Raw genomic sequence first — 27032 nt, forward strand, 5'->3', positions numbered from 1 at the left:
ATTTTTCGGACATGCATTTACTGATTTTATTCACATTTGGCACACAGATAATGAATGATGGCTTACATAAGCATGTAATTTTGTTTCGAGATCAGATCCAAGATGGCTGACAGGTGGCTGTTTTAGTTGTAAAAAACACCCGATGTTGAACATGTCCTCAACATTTTCTCAGACATGCATTTACCGATGTTGTTCAAGCTTGGCACGCGGATAATGAATGATGGCTTCCATGGTCCACCATCAACCCACTTCCCCACCCGTCCACTGATGACACTACCTAAAATCCAGGATCACTACACACCTCCACTCATTTGTTCCTCTTTTTTCCCCCATCTGTGGAACCAACTTCCACATTCTCTTCAATGAATGATTTACATGTAATTTTGTTTCGAGATCAGATCCAAGATGGCTGACAGGTGGCTATTTTAGTTGTAAAAAAACACCCGATGTTGAACATGTCCTCAACATTTTCTCAGACATGCATTTACCGATGTTGTTCAAACTTGGCACACAGATAATGAATGATGGCTTACATAAGCACGTCATTTTTTTCCCAAGATGGCCGACTGGCAGCCATTTTGTTACTTAAAAGTGTCATCAACTATTTCTCCGATAGCATGGTCCAATTTTGTTCAAACTTGGCACAAGCACAGTACACAATGGCATACACCTGCACCTAACTTTATTTCGTGATCTGATCAAAGATGGCTAACCGGTAGACTGGCAGCCATTTTAGTTGTAAAAAATCAGACGTTGAACACATCCTCAACCATTTCTCGGACAAACATTTACAGACGTTGTTCAAACTTGGCACACAGATAATGAATGATGGCTACATATGCACGTCATTTTGTTTCGAGATCAGATCCAACATGGCTGACTGGTGGCCCTTTTAGTTGAACAAAAAAAACCCCGATGTTGAACGTGTTCTGATCATTTCTTGGACAAGTATTTGCCAATGTTGTTTAAACTTGGTACACAGATGATGAATGATGGCTTACATATGCATGTCTTTTTTTTTTGAGATTAGATGCAAGATGGCCGATTGGTGGCCATTTTGTTACTTCAATGTGTGCAACCATTTCTCGGAGATTCGTGGTCCGATTTTGTTCAAACTTGGCACAAGCACAGCACATGATGGCATACACGTACCCTTCACTTTATTTTGCGATCTGATCAAAGATGGCCAACTGGTAGACTGGCGGCCATTTTAGTTGTCCATAAATGTGGGCTAGCCCTTTAACTCCATTCTACAAAATTACTTGAACAATGGGGGCGATGACATTTTATGTATTTTTAACTCGTTCATTGTGGATTGTATATGCCATATTGTTGATGTCATGTTGACATTTAATCTTGTAGTATGTCTGCCAGTAATTTTACCTTTAATACAATTGTTATTTTTCATTGCAGACTTTCATTATTTGCTGTCCTTTAAGCAAAGACCTGATCTGGCGGAAAATGCATTGTTTTGGACTCCTGGGACCGCTGGTTAAAAGTTTTGAAATGACCAATACATCATTGCAATATGTCTCGGAACTTTCTTTTGATCGTTTACTGCGCCATGCCCAGCACGCTGTCTTCCCTTGGAGCCTTCTTGGTGTCTGTTCCAGTAATGAAGTCCTTTGCTCAACCACAAGTTTGTGTTCAGATCCAATAATTTATCTCAATCTAATGAGCCTTAGAATTGAAAAGAGCCCTTATGACTGCTGTGACATCGATGTCGACGACTTTTCTGCGCTCATCCATGCCTGCCCCAACCTGCAAAGCCTTAGCATCTCACACTGTTTTTCCTGGCCTGAAGGTGTGAATGGGTCGATGCTATTGGTCGAAATTGCCAAATTGAGACACCTTAGGTCTCTATCTTTGCCACTATGCATGCTGGGTACCTTGCATTCCATACATAGGCCTGTACGAAAAGAGGAAAACTATCTCTTCAAAAAAGGACAGAGGATCGGTGTGCCCTCAGTGTTTGGTGCGATTGCAAATGAACAACTTCGAAATAATGACTCGCCTTTTGGAATTCTGATGTCAGAGTTGAAGAACATACAAGAGCTGGAGATCATGGGTGCTAGTGTTGTGAGTTTCTCTCACAAAGTCTGCTGTCACCCAAAGCCCTTTGGTGACCTGGAAATTTCAATGATTGCCATGTTGAAGGATCTGCAGAAACTTACATTGTCCAAGGTGCTTTTTTCATTGGCATTTTTCATTAAGATTTTCCATTACTGTAACCACTTTGTTTCACGGAATTAAAGTAGTAATTTGTATGCCAAATGTGTCACCATTGCTTTGGAATTGTCCTGTGGATTTGGGAGAAACCTCCTCATCATGGGTGTAGATACCAAATGTGCTGAATGGAAATGGCCTGGTGACCATCACCAGTTGCTGTACCAATCTTCAAGAACTGTCCCTGACGTACTTGGGGAAAGATGGACAGCCATGTTTTAAACACTCCTTATGTGAGGCCCTCCTGCACTGCCAAGTGCTGCGCATATTCAGGTGAGTGATTAACTATCACATGTTATGTTCAACTGCTGTGATGGATTACCATCTTTCATGATTGTTTGCAAATGGTGGGTTAGAATGAGAATTGTACGAATCGTTTGAAGACAGATATTGGAATAACAAATAAACTCTCTTGGCAGGCAGAGAATTTTCATAATTTTCTTCCCTACTTTTAATTTTTTTTTTATTTTAATATATGCTCTATGCTCATGGAAGAGCAATGACAGAACAAATCAGGATGCAACATAACAAAGAGAACAGCAGGCGAAAGGGGAAATACCAACAGCAGGGCGGAGGGAGAAAGTATATGGAGAGGGACAAACAAGGGATGCAGGCCACAGGGGTAAGGGAGAACACAAAGGGTGGACCATATGGATAAGCAAATTATTGGGAGGGGTGAGGGGTGGTTTAACAGATGCAGAAAATATCATGAGTCCCTGCCTCCTTCTCAGTCCATGGAGCTCTCCTGCCCATCCCCTGCCTCGCCAGCTCTCCTGCCCTCTTCTCAGTCCCCCCCCCCACACCACCTGAGGCCACGACCACATAGCCTATGTTACTCCCCAAACAATGTTGTACTTGTACTCCGAGTTTGGAGTTTGTAACTTAAAATATGTGCCTGTGCATAGAACACGTACAAACAGAGAGAGATTTTTGCCTTTCACAGACCGTGTAGATTGAGTTGTAAGTGACACGTCATTCTGTCCGGCAGATAGAAAGTAACTGTGTTTGAGGTCCCAAAATGTGGCTCGGCTTTGTGCGGTGGGTTTCTGGGCCGCTGGAGAGAAAGGCGTGGCCTGGCTAATTGGCGTTGATTGTGACACTGGGGGAGAAGGGGGAAGGCGTGGCCTGTAGAATGGGTGACTCTTGTGGCACAGACACCAGCTGTCATATATGTATATGTATATGTATATATATATGTATATATGTATATATGTATATGTATATGTATATATATGTATATATGTATATGTATATGTGTATATATATATATATGTATATATATATATATATATATATATATATATATATATATATATATATATATATGTATATATATATGTGTATATATATATATATGTGTATATATATATGTGTATATATATATGTGTATATATATATGTGTATATATATATATATATATATATGTATATATATATATATATATATATATATATATATATGTATATATATATATATATGTATATATATATATATGTATATATATATATATGTATATATATATATATGTATATATATATATATGTATATATATATATATATGTATATATATATATATGTATATATATGTATATGTATATATATATGTATATATATATATATATATATGTATATATATATATATGTATATATATATATATATATATGTATATATGTATATATATATATGTATATATGTATATATATATATATATATATATATCTTTTTCTTCTTCTTCTTCTTTCGCCTGCTCCCCTTATAGGTCGCCACAGCGCATCATCCGTATGATCCGCATCGTGATTTGGCACATGTTTTACGCCGGATGCCCTTCCTGACGCAACCCTGGTCGCCTCTTATGACACAGGGATATGGTACACCTATTTTAACCGGGGTATACGCCATTATCAGTATATATATATATATATATATATATATATATATATATATATATATATATATATATATATATATATATATATATATATATATATATATATATATATATATATATATATATGAAGATTATCATGGTACAGGCTTATTTGCAGGTAAAATTTAGCTAAAATTTGAAAGCTTTCACCCCCTAATTATATTCCAATGGACAAAAATAACTTGGTGTTGCATGTTTCTGTCTGCGCTGTCGCTGATGACTCGCCACGTGATTATCCCATTGTTCTTTCCTTACTCCTGAACTCTATTACAATTCTCAAACTTCATTCTCAAGCACTTCGAGACCCTTTGCAGACTCAAAGCCCATCATTCATGATGCAAACTACATCGCAAATAACATAAATCCATTCGGCAATGCTTCAATATTATACAGCGCCTATAGAAAGTCTCGACCCCCTTTCAAAATTTTCACCTTTTGTTGCTTTATTGCCTGGAATTAAATTGCATTCAATATGTCTTTTTTTCACCTTTATTTACACATCATAACCCACAACTTCCAAGTGAAAAACAAATTCTTCAAATTTCAGAAAATTAATGAAACAAACAAAGCAAGAATATCTTGGTTGGATAAGTGTCCAAGCAGTGAATCTGGGAATCTGGGCTTGCAGGATTGCCTAGAGGTATGCATACATGCCTCTAAGCTGTCCAGCATTGGTTCGAATCCTGACCCAGCTATAAACTGTCGCCGCACCCTGACCAAATCTCTGCTGTAACGACTGCGGGGAAGGTAATGGCAAACCACCCAGTGTAACCCTTGCTCAGGAAGTTGCTTTGGTGGCACCGACGCTCTGCAAAGAATATGGTACATCAGAAAGAGAGTCAATCTAATGCACAGTAATAGGATTGCAAAGAAAATGGATATTAAACTTTCCCCCCTTTTAAATGCACATGGTTTAATAAATCAAAGTTTGAAGATTAATTTGTAAATCGAGAAGAAGAGGTGGAAGTCTTGAGGATTTATGGGTGCATCCCCAGTTCAGAGTTCAACATAGCAATAACTATGAACATTGAATTTTACACTTAAAATGTTTTTTAACAAAAAAAATTCAATTTGAAGACTGCTCAGTTCATATTTTACACTACATTCATAATATGATGAACCAGGAAGAAAGGTTGAAGAAGGCGGTTTGCGAGTGTGTGACTTTATTTCAGGTCAACTGCAGTGGTCATGCACACAAGTGAAATGGAACAAGATTCCCATGCATGATGGAGAGAAACAATATAATTTTTTTTTTTAATCTACATGCAGTGTTTTAGTCATCGACTCAAAAATGTTCCGAACTAAACACCACCTCGCCCTGTGTCATGCCATTGTGTTTTTGCAATCAAACTCGTGAACCTATACCCAACCTGGAGATATTTTCTAAAGCATCCAACATTTTGTGTGAAAGAAGCCTTTTTTTGATTCTGCACCCTGCTACTGCATCAAACTGCACTAGAATTGCTTTCATGCATGTAATATTAATGACTGGATATGACATTTCTCATTACTATGTAATGTTTTGGCAGCTGGGATGATAATGGACACTGCCTGGAATATATATGTGTAATTTTTAATAGCTATGTGAGGTCTGTGTGAACCGTTTTTTTTATTTGGGCACCATATCAATTGATTAATATATTTTATAATTTTAATAGTGTGAGTTTGTCAACCTTTTGCACTTTCTAAGCTTGTCCTCTCCTGTAGGCTCCAGCAGCCCAACTTTATTGCGGACCAGCGATTCTTTGCATCCCTGCAAAAGTGCATGAAGCTCGAGCAGTTTTGCCTATTATCGCAGGCTGGTCAAGTGAAACCGGTCTCTGTGCTGCAGTTTGTTGGGGCCTGTCCACGTCTTGTGGCGTGCTTGATCTATTCAGGACTGTCTTTGAAGGCCTGCAAGAAGCTGGAACAGGCCATCCTTGCAAGGTATACCCTACTCCCTGTTTTTTCTCAGACCATTATTTGTGTCATGTCATAAATACTACTTGTTCGTATTTGTGCGTCGTATATCGGCTATTGTTACCTTCACCACCGAAGGTGGATGTAGGTTATGTTTTCACCCTTGGCTGGCTGTCTTGTCTGTCTGATAGCAGGAAAAAAAGTCTGTCTCTCAAAGTCATGGACTTTGGTGGACATGTTTGGTGCATGACAATGACTAATTGATTCAATTTTCGTGAAGATCCGGAACCGGATACGTGAAGTTTTATTTTTAGAAGTGATTCTTCACTATTGAGAGCTGGGGTCAAAAACGATGTGTAGCACGACATCTCAAAAAGTTGTGGATGGATTATGCAAAACTTGGTGGATTCGTTGATTAGATGACAAGAACAAACCAATTAGATTTTGATTCAGGTGAGCATATTCAGCCTATCAGTGGGATACAAACATGTCATCTTGGTGGAGGTATGCGCTCAATAGAGTGCTGTTGTAGTTCAGCTTGTGTTGAACAGGCCTTTGTCATTTCGGTTTTACAAAATGTGCAATGCAAATTATACATCATGCTTGTAAAACTAATGAGTGAATTAAGATTGGCGGCCGTTCAATGCACAGTGTGACGATCTTGGAAAGATCTCTCGGAGAAACAATTGTGAAAGCGATCACCTGAAAATATGGCAATGTGCTGCATCTCAAATGTCACCTTTCGCAGGTTGATCTTTAAAACCTAAACCAAAACCAAATGAATACGGATGTTTTAGTCCCTCGGTTTGTTTCGTTTTGCTTCCTGATACCCATCTATGGAGATGACAACTCTCAGAGAGTATTTTGAAACACGGTACTGCATATAAAAGGAAGCTTCATTGTCCATCACTGAAAATTTAATATTGGACAAATCTTTGGTCGGTCTGAACAAGTTTGACAATCAAATGTCTGATCTCAAAGCACTTGTGTTTTTTTCCCACAAAGATAGACAAGGAGTGGGTTGGTCCACTTCCATGAACCAACTTGCTGATCATTTCCCATTTAAACTTCATCTATCCATTCACTTTATTATCTTTGTTCCTTTCTTCTCCCTTCTTTGGACTGTCCTCACTGTCTATCCAACCTCCCTCCCTCCCTAAAGTCTTTCAAAATCAAGGTCAGTAGTGTCGTGTTGTGAGGAACTCCCTCTGCAACAAATTTTGTTTGAACAAACAGCAATTCTGGTGCAATGAATTTCCAACTCGATGTAAACCAACAGTGAAACGTGCGTTTTTATTTTTCCTTTTCCAAATCTTTTTGGCCTTCATGGGGAAAATAGGTCAAACGTTTCTATTATGGCTAGTTTATTGTGTGCTGTTATTGCCGAAGGGGAACTGCAAGTCGAACCATGTATGGCAACGGTTCTCAACCTCTTCGCCATGAAAAGGCGCACGTGCGGCCCAACATGTGTCGTGTGGACTGCACCCTCACTATACCGACTCCTGCATATACACAATATGATGCATATTATACATGATAGCAATGCATTACAAATGGATTTTAACACTTACAATTTGGAAAATGTCCGTCAAGACTAGTTTTGCAGAAGAAGACAAGATACGTAAATTTGCAGTTGCAATACTTTACTTGTTGCATTGCAATAGTTCAAGTTGCTTGTGAGACAATTGTGACACATCATTCATAAAATCTTTAAGGGGTCGTATAAAAATATCCCAACAGTCCTTTTTCATAAGAATGTTTTCACTTGGGTCATGGCTCGCAGACTTCCTTTCCTGCCGCAGCCAACGTTTGGCCCTTACTGGAGTTCTCTCATCACCTTCCTGTCCTTGCTGGAGTTCCTCAAGGCAGTGTTCTGGGCCCTGTTCTTTTTCTGGTTTTCATCAGTGATCACTCTGAGTCTCATCTGTCATCCCTCAGATCAGCAGGCAGCAGCCTATTCACTCTCTGCAGATCTGTATATATTCACAAGATGGTTGAACACGTGGAACATATCTTTCAATCCTGATAAATCTCACCCTCTCAATATGTCTCTCCGAAAGGACCGTCTGAACCCCCCCCCCCCCCAATCTGCTTTATCAACAATCCTCTTGAAGAAGTCCTTTCATTCAAGCTTCTGGGTCTCACTATCTGCCATGATCTTTTTCATGAACCCATCATTGCAGGCATGGTTCTATGTGACTGTTTTTATTTGTTGTTGTTGTTATCACTTGGAAATTGGAACTATTTTTGATTTGTGCTCCAAGGATGCTAAATTCAGGAGAACAAAGGGAACAAAAGTTGGATCTGAATGCATAAACTTGCATCTTTTGCCACTGGTGGGGCTGCTTCGCCGTCAGACCGTCGATGATATTTCATTGATCATCTGCAGAAGTATATTGGTTGGAGCATTCCAACATTTCACTGCATCGTATATCAGCAATGTTTTTGATCCAAATTTAAAATCGCTGATAAGTTAGAAGAACTTGTCACACTTTGTGAAAGTAGTAATGCTGATTCATTCCAAGCCCTCACATCATTGAAATTTTTGTGATCTTCTGGAAGAAATTGAAGCAAACGGTTCCAATATTCCTCATTTCAGTAATGCCACATGGCCGAGTCGAGTTTTGTAACGATTTGTTGATCTGCTGCAACCATTTTGTGAGTTTCTGAGAGAGAAAATGGAAAAGACAATGATCTGTTTTGGAAATTGAAAACTCGAGCATGGCTGTTATATTTTTCTTGCTGAATATTCTTGACATGGCATTTGAATGACCTGAACTTGTACTTGAATCTGCAAGGCAAGTTGTGTGAGGGGTGGGGGAGGGGTGGGGGTGGGTGAGAGAATTAGCATCTTTGAGACAGCTGTCAAGGCATTTAAGAGTTAATTTCAGTTGGAGCTTTTCTGTCAGCATTTGAGCGTTGTTAACTTTATTTACTTCATTCTGCTTTCTGCTCATGAAATAAATAATCAGTTGAGAACCTTGACATTTATGAATGATTGGCTTTTGTGATTTTGAAAGTGGCTTTTGATATCCTGAGATTCATTCGTTTTTGCTCTAAATCGGATCGCTGGATTTTGGCTGGAAATTTGTACATTGATCATGGCTTTTTTAAGATGGAACTCATCTCGGTGAAAGTTGCTCAAGAAAGGAATGAGAAACTCACAGAATAGTTAGGAATGAGAAACCCACAGAATTGTGAGGAAACTTTTCACTTGCTGAAGTGCACAGATTTGGTGCCCGTCTGCTCCCATTTTTAACTCTACTTAATTGCATGAGATGGCATTTTCTGCACTGAATCTCCGGAAGATTAAACTTGAGAAGGGAATTGCTGACATGAAACTGGAATTGCAGTTTGGCAGTCATTTGAACCCGATTTCTGTCATTTTTGTAATTAGAAGACTATCTCAGATTTCCTTATTTCTTGCTTAAAAACTTTTCTTTTTTTTCTCTCAAAATCTCCACCTTCATGGTAATATTGTTAAAAAATTGTGATATCATATTTAATGTATATGTTTGTTTGTATATATCAGACGCACCTCCTGACTTATGGAGTTATGGTGAGCATTGCCGCGGATTATGTGTCACATGGTAAAACCACATAATCTGTACAGAGCAACCATCCATCTGCCATCCAGATGATTGTTCCTGCTAATGCAAACCATTCAATCAGAAGGCACATGATGTGATTGGCAGGCAAATCGAAACATGTGGAGTATGACGAGCACTCCCCCGATCCCTGTTGGACACAGTCCTTCAACAAAGCGTCACCTCCAACACAGAGGATAAATGTGGTCATCATTGGTTAGATATTTATCGGTATGCCATGCTGATGAGGGCAAATAAGGCCAAAATTTGGATCGGTGGCTCCATTTGATGTTTCACTGATGCTGACCATATTCTATTTGTCTGATTAACAGTCACCAGGCCGAGGTCTTTGTGATGGAGGTGATGCTTTGGTGTAGGACTGTGTCCAATGGGGATTGGGGGAGTGCTCGTCACACTCCACATGTTTTGATGTGTGTATGTATATATATATATATACATACATACATACATACATACATACATACATACATACATACATACATACATACATACATACAGTGGGGAGAACAAGTATTTGATACACTGTCGATTTTGCATGTTTTCCCACTTAAAAAGCACGTAGAGGTCTGTAATTTTTATCATAGGTACACTTCAACTGTGAAAGACGGAATCTAAAACAAAAATTCTGAAAATCACATTGTATGGTTTTTGAATAATTAATTTGCATTTTATTGCATGAAATAAGTATTTGATACATCAGAAAAACAGAACTTAATATTTGGTACAGAAACCTTTGTTTGCAATTACAGAGATCAGACGTTTCCTGTAGTTCTTAACCAGGTTTGCACAGACTGCAGCAGAGATTTTGGCCCACTCCTCCATACAGATCTTCTCCAGATCCTTCAGGTTTCGGGGCTGTCACTGGGCAACACAGACTTTCAGCTCCCTCCAAAGATTTTCCATTGGGTTCAGGTCTGGAGACTTGCGAGGCCACGCCAGGACCTTGAGATGCTTCTTACGGAGCCACTCCTTAGTTGCCCTTGCTGTGTGTTTCGGGTCGTTGTCATGCTGGAAGACCCAGCCACGCCCCATCTTCAATGCTTTTGTTGAGGGAAGGAGGTTGTTGGCCAAGATCTCGCGATACATGGCCCCATCCATCCTCCCCTCAATACGGTGCAGTCGTCCGGTCCCCTTTGCAGAAAAGCATCCCCAAAGAATGATGTTTCCACCTCCATGCTTCACGGTTGGGATGGTGTTCTTGGGGTTGTACTCATCCTTCTTCTTCCTCCAAAACGGCGAGTGGAGATTAAACCAAAAAGCTCTATTTTGGTCTCAACAGACCACATGACCTTCTCCCATTCCTCCCCTGGATCATCCAGATGGTCATTGGCAAACTTCAGACAGGCCTGGACATGCGCTGGCTTGAGCAGAGGGACCTTACGTGCGCTGCAGGATTTTAATCCATGACGGCGTGGTGTGTTACTTATGGTTTTCATTAACCTCCGCCATATTCGAAGATGGATGGAGGTTACTGTTTTCACCCCTTTCTGTTTGTTTGTTTGTTTGTGAACAATATTACGGAAAAACTCCTCTACGGATTTCGACGAAACTTGGTGGGGGGCGGGGGGTAGGTATGGTCCAGGGATCATGCCATTAAATTTTGGACTTGGTCCCCCTCCCCAAATTTTTTTTTGGCATTTCTACATGTTTTAAGTGATTTCCACCCCCCCCCCCAAATTTTTTTTTTTTTACCCTCCCAAAAAACTAGAGAAAATTTTTTTTTTTGCATTTCCACATGTTTTAAGTGATTTCCAACCCCCCACAAAAAAAAATTGTTAGAGAATTTTTTTTTTGCATTTCTACATGTTTTAAGTGATTTCCAACCCCCCCCAAAAAAAAAAAATATATATATATATATATATATATATTTTGCATTTCTACATGTTTTAAGTGATTTCCAACCCCCCCCAATTTTTTTTTTACCACCCCCAAAAAAAAGGAATTTTTTTTTTGCATTTCTACATGTTTTAAGTGATTTCAACCCCCCCCCCAAAAAAAAAATTGTTAGAGAAATTTTTTTTTTGCATTTCTCCTTATTTTAAGTGATTTCCAACCCCCCCAAAAAATGTTTGAGAAAAAAATATTTTTTTTGCATTTCTACATGCTTTAAGTGATTTCCAACCCCCCCCCAAAAAAAATTGTTTGAGAAAAAAAAATTTTTGCAACTTTTTTTTTCAACAAAATTTCGATTTTTTTTTTTTATTTTATTTTATTTTTTTTGCATTTTTACATTTTTTCAGTGATTTCCAACCCCCCCCCCCAAAAAAAAATGTTGGAGAAAATAAATATAACTGTCAGCACTGTTGACCATATTTAATGAATAAGATATAAGGTTCACTTGAGTGACCCAGCAGTATTGGCGGCGGAGGTTTTGCACTCTCCCGAGTGCTCCCCCTCTAGTTAACCTCCGCCATCTTCGAAGATGGATGGAGGTTACTGTTTTCACCCCTTTCTGTTTGTTTGTTTTTGTTTGTTTGTGAACAATATTACGGAAAAAACTCCTCGACGGATTTCGACGAAACTTGGTGGGGGGGGGGTAGGTATGGTCCAGGGATCATGCCATTAAATTTTGGACTTGGTCCCCCCCCCAAATTTTTTTTGGGCATTTCTACATGTTTTAAGTGATTTCCAACCCCCCCCCAAAAAAAATTAATTTTACCCCCCCCCCCAGCCCCAAAAAAAATTGTTAGAGAATTTTTTTTTTTGCATTTCTACATGTTTTAAGTGATTTCCAATCCCCCCCCCCAAAAAAATTGTTGCCCCGCCCCCAAAAAGATTTCTTTTGCATTTCTACATGTTTTAAGTGATTTCCAACCCCCCCCCCAAAAAATTGTTTGAGAAAAAAATATTTTCTTGCATTTCTACATGTTTTAAGTGATTTCCAACCCCCCCCCAAAAAAAGTGTTTGAGAAAAAAAAAATTTGCAACTTTTTTTCAACAAAATTTCGATTTTTTTATTTTTATTTTTTTGCATTTTTACATGTTTTCAATGATTTCCAAACCCCCCCCCCCAAAAAAAAATGTTGGAGAAAATAACTATAACTGTCAGCACTGTTGACATATTTAATGAATAAGATATAAGGTTCACTTGAGTGACCCAGCAGTATTGGCGGTGGAGGTTTTGCACTCTCCCGAGTGCTTCCCCTCGAGTTAACCTCCGCCATCTTCGAAGATGGATGGAGGTTATGTTTTCACCCCTTTCTGTTTGTTTGTTTGTTTGTTTGTGAACAGTATTACGGAAAAACTCCTCGACGGATTTCGATGAAACTTGGTGGGGGGGGGGGGTAGGTATGGTCCAGGGATCATGCTATTAAATTTTGGACTTTGTCCCCCCCCCCAAATTTTTTTTTTGCATTTCTACATGTTTTAAGTGATTTCCAACCCCCCCCAACATTTTTTTACCACCCCAAAAAAAAGAAAATATATATTTTTTGCATTTCTACATGTTTTAAGTGATTTCCAACCCCCCCAAAATATTTTTTACCACCCCCCAAAAAAAGGATTTTTTTTTTTTTTTGCATTTCTACATGTTTTAAGTGATTTCCAACCCCCCAAAAATTGTTACTCCCCCCCAAAAAAAATTGTTAGAGAAAAATTTTTTTTTTATTTCTACATATTTTAAGTCGTTTGCAACCCGCCCCAAAAAAAATTGTTTGAGAAAAAAATATTTTTTTGCGTTTCTACATGTTTTAAATGATTTCCAACCAACCCCCAAAAAAATTGATTGAGAAAAAAAAAATTTTGCATCTTTTTTTTCAACAAAATTTCGATTTTTATTTTTTTATTTTTTTTATTTTTACATGTTTTCAGTGATTTCCAACCCCCCCCCCCCCAAAAAAAAAAATGTTGGAGAAAATAACTATAACTCTGTCAGCACTGTTGACATCATATTTAATGAATAAGATATAAAGGCCCGGTCACACCTTGACGTTTTAGCCAACGTATGCCGATTTTTGAATTTTTTTTCTAAAACGCTGGCACACGTTGAATACGTTATGGGTAAGTTTTGATAACATTGAGAGCACGCTGAAAAACACTGCCATACGTCGTTGTACGTTGGCTTTAAACATTGTACTTTTCGGTTGTCCTCAAATTTTTTCATGCTTGAAATTTCACGACGTATGCCAGCGTATAACTCACACGTTCCGCTACGCTGGCCACAAGTTGTATGCACGGTCTGCGATCGTTGACAGACGTCAACACATGCTACTTGTAAGTTAATCATAAGTTGAGACACGCCGAGGTAATGTTTAGTGTACCCGAAACTTATTTCTAACCTATGATTAACGTGTTGTTGGCACGTTACGCGATCGTTGCCACACGTCGACAGACATTACTTTTAAGTTACTCATAGGCTGAAAGACGTCGGTATAATGGATCGTCCTTGCATCAGCGTCCACGGCCACGGCCAGGACACTTATTTGCAGCATTCTTCAAACTTTTCTTCGGCATGACGAGGATGTTCACACTTCGATGTCGAGCTTGGCTATGATTCCAATTGTCCATCGGCAGCGTCTATTTAAAATAGTCGAGTTTGAGCGTTTTAACACGTTCAGAAGAAATGCTTCAAATTTCCAAACCCCAGCGTCAAAAAACAAAGACGAGTGACAGCAATTTAAATCGTTCATTGTAAACAATGAAAATAGCAGAGTGGTACCGTTTAAAAGTCGTTGAGTGTAAAAAAAATCCAATTGTTGAGCGCAAGTGTCTACTTTCAATAGTGGGGTTTGAGCGATTTAGCACGTTCAATAGAAACGATTAAAATTTCCGAGCGCCAGCGTCAAAAAACAAAGGCGAGTGACAGCAATTTAAATCGTTCATTGTAAACAATGAAAATAGTTGAGTGGTACCGTTTTAAAGTCGTTGAGTGTAAAAAAAATCCAATTGTTGAGCGCAAGCGTCTACTTTCAATAGTGGAGATGCAGCCATTTAAATCGTTGAGTGGCAGCCTATGAACCTACCCGTGGACACGCGGACGCAAGGACGATCCATCATAACCCACACCCTCCCCCTCACACTCACCTACTACTGCCAACATGAACAAACTACTAATACTAATACTAATACTGATACTGTTACTGCTGACATGGACATCGACTCAAAAAGGAACTCGAAAACACTGTTGGGTTCCCCTTTTATGAGCAGCATTTTTATATACCAATTCCCAAAACCGCTGGGAACACGTCTTTATATGGCAGTTGTAAGCTAGAAACACATTCATTTTTTTTTTTTTTGTCGACCGGAAGACGTCATTGGAATACGTCTACATATGTCGATGTGTGTTGGGACTACGTAAAGAATTGGTTCAAAGCACATCAAACATAAGTTTCGCGTAAAAAAGACATTACCGCGACGTGTTTCGACTTATGTGTAGCTTATAAGTAGCCTTTGTGGACGTGTGTAAACATCCACATATCGTGTGTAAAACTTATCCCCATCGCATGCGGAACGTGTGTCATACGCCGAGTACGTCGTAAAATTTTGAACATGTTTAAAATTTCTTGACGTACTCTACTTACTACGATGTATGATAGCGTACTTTAGCGTTCTACTCTTGTATACCAAACTTACTCATACCGTATTTGACGTGCCCCAACGTTTTAGACACATTTTTCTTAGGTCGGCACACGCTGGCAAGATCGCCAAGGTGTGACCGCGATGTTGACACTTCCATTTCTACGGCAGTTATGATTCGAATCGTTGTGCATCAGCCTTTTAATAGGCTACGTCACGACATCGTCGGCGATGCGTGCAACGCGCTATGCCTAAGTTAGACTATCGTTGGGCATTGGTTGTGTAGGCCGACAACAGGTTCAGCATTCGTTGGTATAAGTTATCTATAACAACGAAACGTTCTGTGTCCATTACCAATGCGTTATACATAAGACCAAGTCGCTCTGAATACGTCCGAATCTTTAAAAAAAAACATTAAAAGTTCAACGTAAGCCAGCGTTTTACATACATTTTAATACGTTGCCATCGCTGGCTAAAACGTCAAGGTGTGACCGGGCCTTTAAGTTGCTGAATAGATCGAGGTGAAACTTTACAAATATCAACACATATCCATGGGAAACAAAAGTTTTACATATATGATGTCATAGGATACATGGTTTGGCAGCCATATTGGATTAAAGTACAACGCATAAAAATCTTCTTCTCCAGATCGAGGGGAAACCACACAAATGTTCCCCAAGCCATGAGTGTAAAAGTTTGTTCAGGATTAATTGATAGGTCACATCGTTTGGCAGCCACATTGGATTAATGAAAAATATTAAATAATGTTTTCACTGGAACCGCTTAATCAATCAAAGTGAAACTTCACATTTATGATTTCGTACTGATGTGGAACACATGTTTTAAATTTCAACTTGATCAGATGCATGGTCTGGCAGCAAGAATGATTGCATTTTTTGAGATGGGTTCTATTTTTGTTGTTGATTTTTTTAATTTTTAGCAGTGTCTCACGTTGCGAACGCTGCTCTAAGAGAGCTCGGCCTTCTTCTTCTTCTTCTTCTTCTTCTTCTTCTTTTTCTTCTTGTTGTTCTAAAGACAAAACCTTTTGGACTCGGCTCTTTTATATACAGGATCCGGATCTCCTTAAATACTAAACACCTGTACACATCCTCACATTGAGGGTGCCTTTTGAGAGCGTCTATCATGAACTTTTAAATATATTCGGACATTTGCTTTAAAGTTTCGAAAAGTTCACGTTACTATTTAAAGATTATTCCATTTAATATATTGTAATTTCGTAAATACACTATTTTCTCGTCATGAACGAAGATCGTCCATGACGGACGTGACGTGACGGCACGTGACGAAATATTGGAAGTTGTTGTTTTTTTTTTCTTCTTGTTCTTCTTCCTCTTCTTGTTCTTCTTCTGGTGAAGACAAAACCTTTAGGACGAGGCTCTTGGACACATTTGTCCTTGTTGAATAAGGCTCACTTGGCTGTGCCTGCATGGATTTGAGGTTGGAGAAGTAGCAGCTGAAACATGAATCATATCCAGGTTCCTCCTGATGACTTCATCTTTGCATTTTGCTTGTTCTCGTGCCTTTCGATTACTCCAATGCTGTACCTATTTGTTCTTCCATTTGATTTGAATTGAATTTATTTTAATCCCATTCTAAATTCAATTGAATGATGTATAACAACAAAAAACAACAACAACATCATAGTTAAAGGGACAGCTCTCCGATCAAAGCGGGGTTACATGAAAGCAGGACATCTTGGTACCTGCTCATCATTGCCAGCAGTTATACAGTAGAAGTCCTGGCGAGGGTCTGCAATCTGTGATTGTGTTTTTTTTTTTTTTGTTTCATTTGTGGGAGTTCGGAGGGATGGGGTTGGGTGAGGGAAGGTGGGAGGATGGAGGAGAAGGGGTGGGTGGGAGTCTGTCGGAAAGGGGTGGGAGGAGATGGGAGGAGGAGAGAGGGGAAGGGGAGTAGGAGGGGTAGAGGAAGTGGTAGTGGTGGAATGAGGGAGTGGAAGGAGTGAAAGGAGGGATCTGGCATTGACAGGCAATGCTGGGAACCATTGCTGGTGCTGAATATCAATCAAGGAAGCAGCATGTATCATTTTCAAAGTCTTTGGGATGACTCAGTCAGGGTTCAAACCACCGATCTACCAGATTGCAGCATACGCTCAAACCAATATGCTTCCAGTCTGAGCAAATAAGCCTGTGGTGCAGCGAGTTACCTTTATGTCCAGATGAATGATATTCTGGCCATGCATGTACTCAACAGCAGAAAACAACTAGAAGGAGATGAAAGAGGTTAAAACATGCATAGAGACGGATTTGTACTTTTTAATGTTGCTTCTATTTACATTTTATGCTTTAAGTTGTGCTTAAAAATATCACAATTGATGCCAATAAAGTTCATTCAGCTCACCTGAACCATAATATGCCATGCTTGTATCTCAGAAAATCTCTGATGTTTCAAGAGAATGTCAAAGAGTGTGCCTGCACACAGTGGGGGAGAAGCATCATTAGGACCCTTCAAACACATCAGCATTTTGTCAATTAGGCCAGTTTACCCCATGTTCTATTGGCCAATGGGACTGGCCAGGTTGGCCGAGAAGCAGTATCAAAATATGATTTGATGGGTAATTTTTTTTTTTTTTTTTTTTTTTAAAGATAAGCACGACAAAAAACAAAATCAGTGACCACTTGGAGTATGAAAGCACAGAGTATCAAAAATACAAATGAGAGAACAATAATATCAAAAGAAAAACAAAGTGATAGAATTGTACAGACAAAACAACATTTTCATAAGTACACTGTGTTGGATTTTAAGATATTTAGCGTTCTACTTTAGCGTTCTACTCACGTATACCAAACTTACTCATACCGTATTTGACGTGCCCCCAACGTTTTAGACACATTTTTCTTAGGTCAGCATACGCTGGCAAGATCGCCAAGGTGTGACCGCGATGTTGTCACTTCCATTTCTACGGCAGTTATGATTCGAATCGTTGTGCATCAGCCTTTTAATAGGCTACGTCACGACATCGTCGGCGATGCGTGCAACGCGCTATGCCGAAGTTAGACTATCGTTGGGCATCGGTTGTGTAGGCCAACAACAAGTTCAGCATTCGTTGGTATACGTTATCTATAACACAACGAAACGTTCTGTGTCCATTACTAATATGTTATGCATACGACCAACTCGTTATGAATACGTCCGAATCTTAAAAAAAAAACATCAAAAGTTCAACGTCAGCCAGCGTTTTAAATACATTTTAATACGTTGCCATCGCTGGCTAAAACGTCAAGGTGTGACCGGGCCTTAAGGTTCACTGGAGTGACCCAGCAGTATTGGCGGCGGAGGTTTTGCACTCTCCCGAGTGCTCCCCCTCTAGTTAACCTCCGCCATCTTCGAAGATGGATGGAGGTTACTGTTTTCACCCCTTTCTGTTTGTTTGTTTGTTTGTGAACAGTATTACGGAAAAACTCCTCGACGGATTTCGACGAAACTTGGTGGGGGAAGGGGGGTTCGGTATGGTCCAAGGATCATGCTATTAAATTTTGGACTTGGTCCCCCCCCCTCCAAATTTTTTTTTTTTGCATTTCCACATGTTTTAAGTGATTTCCAACCCCCCCCCCAAATTTTTTTACCACCCCCCCAAAAAAAAAGAATTTTTTTTTTTGCATTTCTACATGTTTTAAGTGATTTCCAACCCCCCCCAATTTTTTTTTACCACCCCCCAAAAAAAAGGAATTTTTTTGCATTTCTACATGTTTTAAGTGATTTCCACCCCCCCCCCAAAAAAAAATTGTTACCCCACCCTCCAAAAAAAATTGTTCGAGAAATTTTCTTTTTGCATTTCTACATGTTTTAAGTGATTTCCAACTCCCCCCCCCCCAAATTTTTTTACCACCCCACCCCAAAAAAAGAAAATATATATTTTTTTGCATTTCTGCATGTTTTAAGTGATTTCCAACCCCCCCCCCCCCAAATTTTTTTTTACCATCCCCCCTCAAAAAAAGGAATTTTTTTGCATTTCTACATGTTTTAAGTGATTTCCAACCCCCCCCAAAAAAAATTGTTAGAGAACAAAAAGGTTTTTGCAACTTTTTTTTTCAACAAAATTTCGATTTATTTATTTTTTTTTTTTGCATTTTTACATGTTTTAAGTGATTTCCAACCCCCTCCACCCCCCCCCCCAAAAAAAAAATGTTGGAGAAAATAACTATAACTCTGTCAGCACTGTTGACATATTTAATGAATAAGATATAAGGTTCACTTGAGTGAGCCTGCAGTATTGGCGGTGGAGGTTTTGCACTCAAGTTGATACTGTGGTCCCAGCTCTCTTCAGGTCATTGACCAGGTCCTGCTGTGTAGTTCTGGGCTGATCCCTCACCTTTCTCATGATCATTGATGCTCCACAAGGTGAGATCTTGCATGGAGCCCCAGACCGAGGGAGATTGACTGTTATCTTGAACTTCTTCCATTTTCTAATTATTGCGCCAACAGTTGTTGCCTTCTCACCAAGCTGCTTGCCGATTGTCCTGTAGCCCATCCCAGCCTTGTGCAAGTCCACAGTTTTGTCCCTGAAGTCCTTAGACAGCTCTCTGGTCTTGCCCATTGTGGAGAGGTTGGAGTCTGGTTGATTGAGTGTGGACAGCTGTCTTTTATGCAGATAATGAGTTCAAACAGGTGCAGTTAATACAGGTAATGAGTGGAGAATGGGAGGGCTTCTTCGAGACAAAACTAACAGGTCTGTGAGAGCCGGAATTCTTACTGGTTGGTAGGTGATCAAAGACTTATTTCATGCAATAAAATGCAAATAAATTATTTAAAAATCATACAATGTGATTTTCAGGATTTTTGTTTAAGATTCCGTCTTTCACAGTTGAAGTGTACCGATGATAAAAATTACAGACCTCTACGTGCTTTGTAAGTGGGAAAACCTGCAAAATCGGCAGTGTCTCAAATACTTGTTCTCCCCACTGTATGTATGTGTTTATGTATATATGTATGTATGTATGTGTATGTATATATATGTATATATATATATATATATATATATATATATATATATATATATATATATATATATATGTATGTGTGTGTATATATGTATATATATATATATATATATATATATATGTGTATATATATATATATATATATATGTATATATATATATATATATATGTGTATATATATATATGTGTGTATATATATGTATATATATATATATATATATATATATATATGTGTGTATATATATGTATATATATATATATATATGTGTATATATATATATGTATGTATATATATATATGTATGTATATGTATATATTTATGTATATATATATATATATATATATATATATATATATATATATATATGTATGTATGTATGTATACATATCCATATATGTATGTATATATATATATATATATGTATGTATATATATATATATATATATATATGTATATATATATATATATATATGTGTATATATATATGTGTATATATATATATGTATGTATATATATGTATATATATGTATATATATGTATATATATGTATATATGTATGTATGTATGTGTATGTATATATATGTATATATATATTGTTACGGTTCTCGGAACCGTATGCATACAACAGAGTTGTCCCGAGTCAGTTATTCCATTAATATACGTGTAGTTAGGTCCCTACCTTTTATCTCGTGCAGCGTTTCTCAACCTTTTTACCCTTGTGGAACCCTTGAAAGAGTTTTCATGTCTCAGGGAACCCCTGCATAAAAATTATTATATACCATTATTAATATCTAGCTCTTTTATATTTTTATCGTAGTTCACGTGGTAAATATAATATATATTTTTTTCAGATACCTGGTTTAAGGAAAAAATGACCCCCTTTTTTTCAAATTTATTGGCAATGATAAAACAAACCATACTGCTCGTTTATGAGACCTCACACCGAGGTTTTAATTCACCAAAAAAAAAAAATCTTTTTTAAATCAACAAAAACACACCTCATGTAACTTGATAAACAAAATTTAAACAAATAAACCTTGGTACATTGGTGGTGGACCGAGAGATTCTTCTTCTTCCTTCCTCTCTCCGGACAATAGTCCCCGCCCAGCGCTGAGAGGGGGAGTGGCCTAGAGAAGGAAGTGAAACTGAAGGGAGGAGTTTGTAGGCTTCGTAAGGAGGCGAGGAGCGCCGGGAAAAGGTGGTGAAACTGTGAGCGCCGAGGTGGCGCCGATCGGCTGTACACGGGACAGTGTGTCTGTTTTCGTGAGGAAGGAGCTGAAAGAAAGGCAGGGAAGGCAACAGAGAAACGACGAGTGTCGAGTCGTGATCTGCTGGATGGGCAGTCGGTTTTTGAGGCCGAGTAGGAGGAACTGAACCTGAGAGTCGTCTGCCATCTGCCGAGGGAGTAACTGAGCCTGAGTGTCGAGTGAGGATTTCTGCCGTATAGAAACGACTAGTTGGAGGCTGCAATCTGCATCGAGAGAAACTGAACCTGAGCGCGCCGAGTCTGCGATCGGCAGTGGTGAAACTGAGCGCCGAGGTGGGGCGCGATCGGCTTTCCAGGAGCACATCGACAGGTTCATCCGGAGTCCAGTGACGGAGCTTCTGACTGTCCCTACTCACCTCACGGCTCGATGACGTCTTGGAATCCCATGGACCCAGCCTGCGGAGCCCAACGCCTCGATTTGGCCTGGTCTGGTGAACAGGACAGGCCTGGACTTATATGCTTGCTGGACCTTGTGAGAAACCAGCTGAGACCCACCATCGATTTGACGGTCTTGTGCCGTCGACATTGCACGGGGTCAGAACGCGCTGAGGAGGGCATGCGCAAGCGGTGCCTTGAGAAGAAAGAGTACGGCACCGCCATCTTGCCACGTGGCGTGCTCGAGCTTAGGGCTCAAATCCGTGGACATCAGCTTGTCACGAGCCACATTCGTGCTTTTGACACTTTCCTCTCGTCCATGAAACATCACCAAGTACTCTGTGTCTTGTCTGCATGCTGTCTGTGTCTTGTTTGCATGTCGTTTAAGGTTTATCTCGTTAGAGTTCCCTTCAAAACCCATAATCCATAGCTCCCTTGTTAAGAACTGGTTATAGATTAATTATAACATTGTCGTGAATGCTTTGCTTGTTGTGTTCCCCGATGTCCCCAATAAATATGGCTGATTCGTATGAAGTTGCCGCTTTGAATTAATTTGTGCCGCGCCGAGGAATGATCCGCTCAATTTGGATATAAAAACGAAAATGGTTACAGACTGGTAGACCCCGCTCGGTCTCTGACAAAACCAGTCTGTAACCGGGGTTGATTCCCCCAGCTGGCAAGGTACAGGTATATTTTGCTATTGTGGTTCGAGATGCGTAACCCGAGAATTGTGCCGAACCAGCCGGCGTTATAACCCCGGAGACGGCGGTGGTTAGGGTGGCGCCGAATCTGTAACATTTGGCTGTCGAGAGTGGGATGCGAAAACCCAAACTGGTTACGGACAGTGATTGACGCCATCCTCAGAATCCCGCCACCGCCCATACCTTAACAATATATATATGTATATATGTATATATATGTATATATATGTATATGTATATGTATATGTATATGTATATGTATATATATATATATATATATATATACACACACACAGTGGAAAATCGATATAACGCTCACAGGTGGGGTCCAAAGCGACGAGGGCGTTATAAATGATATAGCGCTATACTGATGCAGTGAAAAATATTTTATATTACATAGAAACCAGAGCCAAGACACGTGGACATGTACGTCCGCAATCTTGGATTGTTGGGGTTGATGACGAAGAGGTCAAGTTATTTTCTTTTCTTTTTTTTTTAAACAAGAAATAAACACAGGAATTGAATGCATATAGAATATATATATTTTTTATGTACAATCGAACATTACTTACAAAATAAAAAATACAAAATGTACATTATCACATAAATCGGTAAAATATTTTACGCTTCCTTAATCACAAAACGGATACAGAATTTATATTGTTACGGCCAGGGGTTGGCCGCCAACCGACCACTCTGAACGGAGCCGCAAGTCGAGTTGGCCCGACCGATCGCCCGGAATATAGATCGCCGCCCGGATAACTCCGAGCGACGGGTCCTTGTGCAAGAACCGAAATACGCCAATGGGCAGATCACGTGCGGGAGGGTCGATTGCCAATCTTCAATTTACCTAAATACCCACGTCATCCAACGACCGGGGTATTCCACCCTCGACGGATCTCGTACGGAACAAACCGCCGAGGCGAGCTTGTCCGTGCGCGATTCTGAGCGGCGTAACCGCCGAGAACCGTCAGTGCAAATGTCCCCCTATTACGGCAAACCAACGGCTTTCTAACTCCCAACACACGAAATGTTCAGTCAATGAGGGAATGGACGAAACGAGCAGGTTTACATTCACACAAGGACATTTATTATAATGAAACACGTATACAATTAAATAAGGCAAAACACGTTTGCAATTATACAAGCAACAAAAGCACGACAAAAGAACTACAACCGTCTATAAGCAATTATTAATGTACAGTCACTTACACAGTTTTACTTACGGGACTCGGCACCACAACATTCATTCGAAAGAAAAGCAGGAAAAGGACCCCATCAAAGGCAATGGGGTCAGACTGGACCTCTTGGGTCTTTATGGCGTGGGACTTGGCAGACCGAACGAGTCCCACGAGACCGTTGCAGGTTACCTGCACCCTCGTGGTGTCTGGCTTGGGCGACCCGCGACGTCCCGTCCCCACAGCAGCTAGCGTAGCCGCGGTCGAGCTCGGGCCTTCCGTGAGGCAGGCGAGCTCTCTCCGGCTCTCTCCACACGAACGCGCTTGGGCGACCCGCGATGCTTCTTCCCCATGGCAGCTAGCGTAGCCGTGGTCAAGCTCGGGCCTTCCGTGTGGCAGGCGAGCTCTCTCCGGCTATCTCCACACGAACGCGCTTGGGCGACCCGCGATGCTCCTTCCCCATGGCAGCTAGCGTAGCCGCGGTCGAGCTCGGGCCTTCCGTGTGGCAGGCGAGCTCTCTCTGGCTCTCTCGACACGAACGCGCGGTTTGCGCGACACAGCAGGCAAGGCTGCGCCTCCAGCTCGCGTCTCCTTCGCGACGCCTGGACTTCCACGTAGCTCCTTGGCTTCTGGCTTCCTCCTGACTCCCCCAACTGCCAAAGCAAAAAGCTTACTCCTCCCACGGGACTCCCACACGAACTCTGCCCAGGAACTCAGCCCTACCACGGGACTCCCACGGGACTCTACCAACTCTGGGCTTCACACGGGACCCCCACGAACTCTTCTTGAACAAAGAAAAGATGTCCTCTTTATCCTTTGCACCCCTCCCCCACACTCGGCATGACTCAGGCCCTCGTGATCCACCCCCCGCTAAACCACGGGTGGGAGGGAGTTGCCGTCACCGCAGGGTTCTTCTTCTTCTTTGCAGAAGAGGGGGAGGGACGTCTCCATTGTTTGCTCCCTAACTATTAAATCGAACCGCAGCGCATCTAATCGATGTCTGAACATTTAAATAATGGAAGGTGAACTATCTAGGGAACATGCACTTATTGACATAGCTGACTAAAGGAACCTGTATGTTGTGTGCAATCGAATTCCAAATTTGTAACAATATCTTGAAGAATTCGGAATTTATTTCTTGAAGAAATCGGTGATCTTGGTTGGTTTCATGGATGCTCTTGAGAGTCTTCGGGTGTCATCCAGAAGGATTTTAACCTGGTGTGTCTTCAAACGAAGATTGGGGCATTCCTGCTCATCCAAGGACTCCAACGAAGACCATCAAGGAAAGACTGTTCCGCTTTGGAGTGGAGAGGCTGGGGGAGAGGTTCAACTGGTGCCTCTTCTTCTTCCGACTCTTCTCGGGGTTCCTCTTCCTCTCCAGTTGACAGCTGTTCTTCTCTGAGCAGTTCTTCAGCCAGGTCTCTTTCTTCTTAATCAACCCAGGCCTGGAGAGCATCAAGAGCTGATGTGCCAGCGGCGAGGTTGAGGGCTGTGATGGCAGACCTGCCCACCTCCTCCTTGGAGAACCCATTGAAGTTTTCTTCATTATCAGACTTGGGAGGACCTAGGCCTTTCCTCCAGCAGTTAATGATGGTGTCCTTGGTGACCTTCTCCCAGGCTAGCCCTGCAAACTCCATTGTCTTCTTAACGTCCATGGCCTTGAGGAAGACGGTCATCTCTTTCTGCTCCCTGGCCATAGCTTCGCATAATTGATCTTTGTAGAATAGCTTGAAACAGTTGATGACCCCCTCGTCCAAAGGCTGCATCTTGCTGGTGGTGTTCGTGGGCATAAGGGAAGCGAAGATCTTCCCATCCTTGGACTTTAAGATGTCTCCTGATGGATGAGATGGGGCATTGTCAATGAGGAGGATAGCTTTCTCTTCTTGCCCAAGCTTTCTCAGGTGCTTCCGCGCAGCAGGGCAAAACCTCTGGAAGAACCAGTCCTTGAAACAGGCTCCTGTCATCCAAGCCTTCCTGGTGTTGGTGTAAATGCAGGGAAGGAGGGATCTGTTGACATGGTGTAGACACCTGGGGTTTAGTGACTTCCCGATGAGCAACGGGGTCATCTTCAGAGACCCTGACCTGTTGGCACAGAGAAGGAGGCTGACTTTGTCCTTTGGCTTCTTGTGTCCAGTCTTTCTTGATGGGTTGTCATCCAGGTCCATAGTTCTGTCTGGAGGGGTCTTGTAGTACAGACCAGTTTCATCTGCATTGAAAACCTGGTCTTCTGTGAAGTTGTTGTCTTCGATTAGTTCATTGAAGACAGAGACGTAGTTCTTGGCAGATTCAAGGTCTGAAGACTTGGCCTCTCCATGTTGTTGGTTCATGTGGACCCCATGTCGATCCTGCCAGCGTTGCAGCCATCCCCTGGTTAAGCTGTAGTCAGCATCTTCACCTCTCTCTTCCTTGTGAAGATCCTTGTTGATCTTCTTGGCCTGATGAAGGAGGATGGTGCCTGAGATGGGTATGTCAAGCTCTCTAGACTTGCAGAACCAATTGAATAGTTCCTGGTCCAACTCCTGATCCCTCCCAAGCTTGACCCTCTTCCTCTTCATCCCTTCATTGGAGTTGACAGTGGCGATGAAGCTCTTGATGTTCTCTTCATCCTTCAACCATCCTCTCAGAGTTTAACCGGCGATGCCTGTATCCTTGCTGATGGTCGCTTGAGTTTCACCATTCTGTATCCGTTTAATTATGTGTAGCTTCTCCTCTATGGAATAACACTTCCGCTTCGGCATGGCGGCGCTGAACTGAACAGAGCAAACAAAACTAACAAATTTGAAGATTTCTCGGCTGGTAGGTGATGAAGATGTCGAAGAACTGGTACAGGAGATGTAACGGGAGCTTAGATTTAAATTGACAACTCTACCGAAAGGATGTGGGCGGTAGAGCACGCGAACATTAGTTAATCTTGTACAGTACAGTACTGTACTTACGTTGTGTACTGTGTTGTATGGTGTTAGAAGGGAACATGAACGTGAGTTACAGGAGATACGGATGCTATTATGATTTTAATTGAATTGATTTTGTTCATCTCAGCTTCGCCATTTATACGGGAAAGGTGCGAGAAGATGACAGCTCGTGAGTATTTTCACACCACATGTCAACTCAACACAGGGCGATGACAGCTTGAATTTTTTTCACCACTTAGCGCTATTTTGGACTAACTTTGACTCTATTTTCTCACTTTTTTGCCTTTAAACATGAAATAGTAGTATTTTTTTGGGGTCCAAGGTGTATGAGCGTTATATCAGTACAAGCGCTATAACGCTTAGCGTTATATCGATTTTCCACTGTGTGTGTGTGTATGTATGTATATATATATATATATATATATATATATATATATATATATA

General features: G+C 40.6%; 2 protein-coding genes across 2 annotated transcripts in view; one reads left to right on the forward strand and one right to left on the reverse strand.

Annotated features, from left to right (window-relative positions):
- FBXL18 (F-box and leucine rich repeat protein 18) overlaps positions 1-4792 on the forward strand; it is a 17040-nt gene extending 12248 nt beyond the window's left edge. Inside the window, exons 4-6 of the mRNA XM_085890490.1 lie at positions 1414-2184; positions 2339-2499; positions 4783-4792. Of these exons, the coding sequence (XP_085746616.1) occupies positions 1414-2184; positions 2339-2499; positions 4783-4792 (942 nt within the window). The remainder of the gene's footprint in view (positions 1-1413; positions 2185-2338; positions 2500-4782) is intronic.
- LOC147022245 (uncharacterized) overlaps positions 4600-27032 on the reverse strand; it is a 97487-nt gene continuing 75054 nt past the window's right edge. Inside the window, exons 3-5 of the mRNA XM_085890491.1 lie at positions 17555-17625; positions 17361-17417; positions 4600-4962 (exon numbers count right to left, since the gene is read on the reverse strand). Coding sequence (XP_085746617.1) covers positions 4933-4962; positions 17361-17417; positions 17555-17625 — 158 coding nt within the window. The 3' untranslated portion in view covers positions 4600-4932. The remainder of the gene's footprint in view (positions 4963-17360; positions 17418-17554; positions 17626-27032) is intronic.

Source organism: Eptatretus burgeri, chromosome 8 (genome assembly GCF_056783735.1).
Source record: "Eptatretus burgeri isolate ZD-2024b chromosome 8, Ebu_testis_v1, whole genome shotgun sequence".
Classification (NCBI taxonomy): Eukaryota; Metazoa; Chordata; class Myxini; order Myxiniformes; family Myxinidae; genus Eptatretus; species Eptatretus burgeri.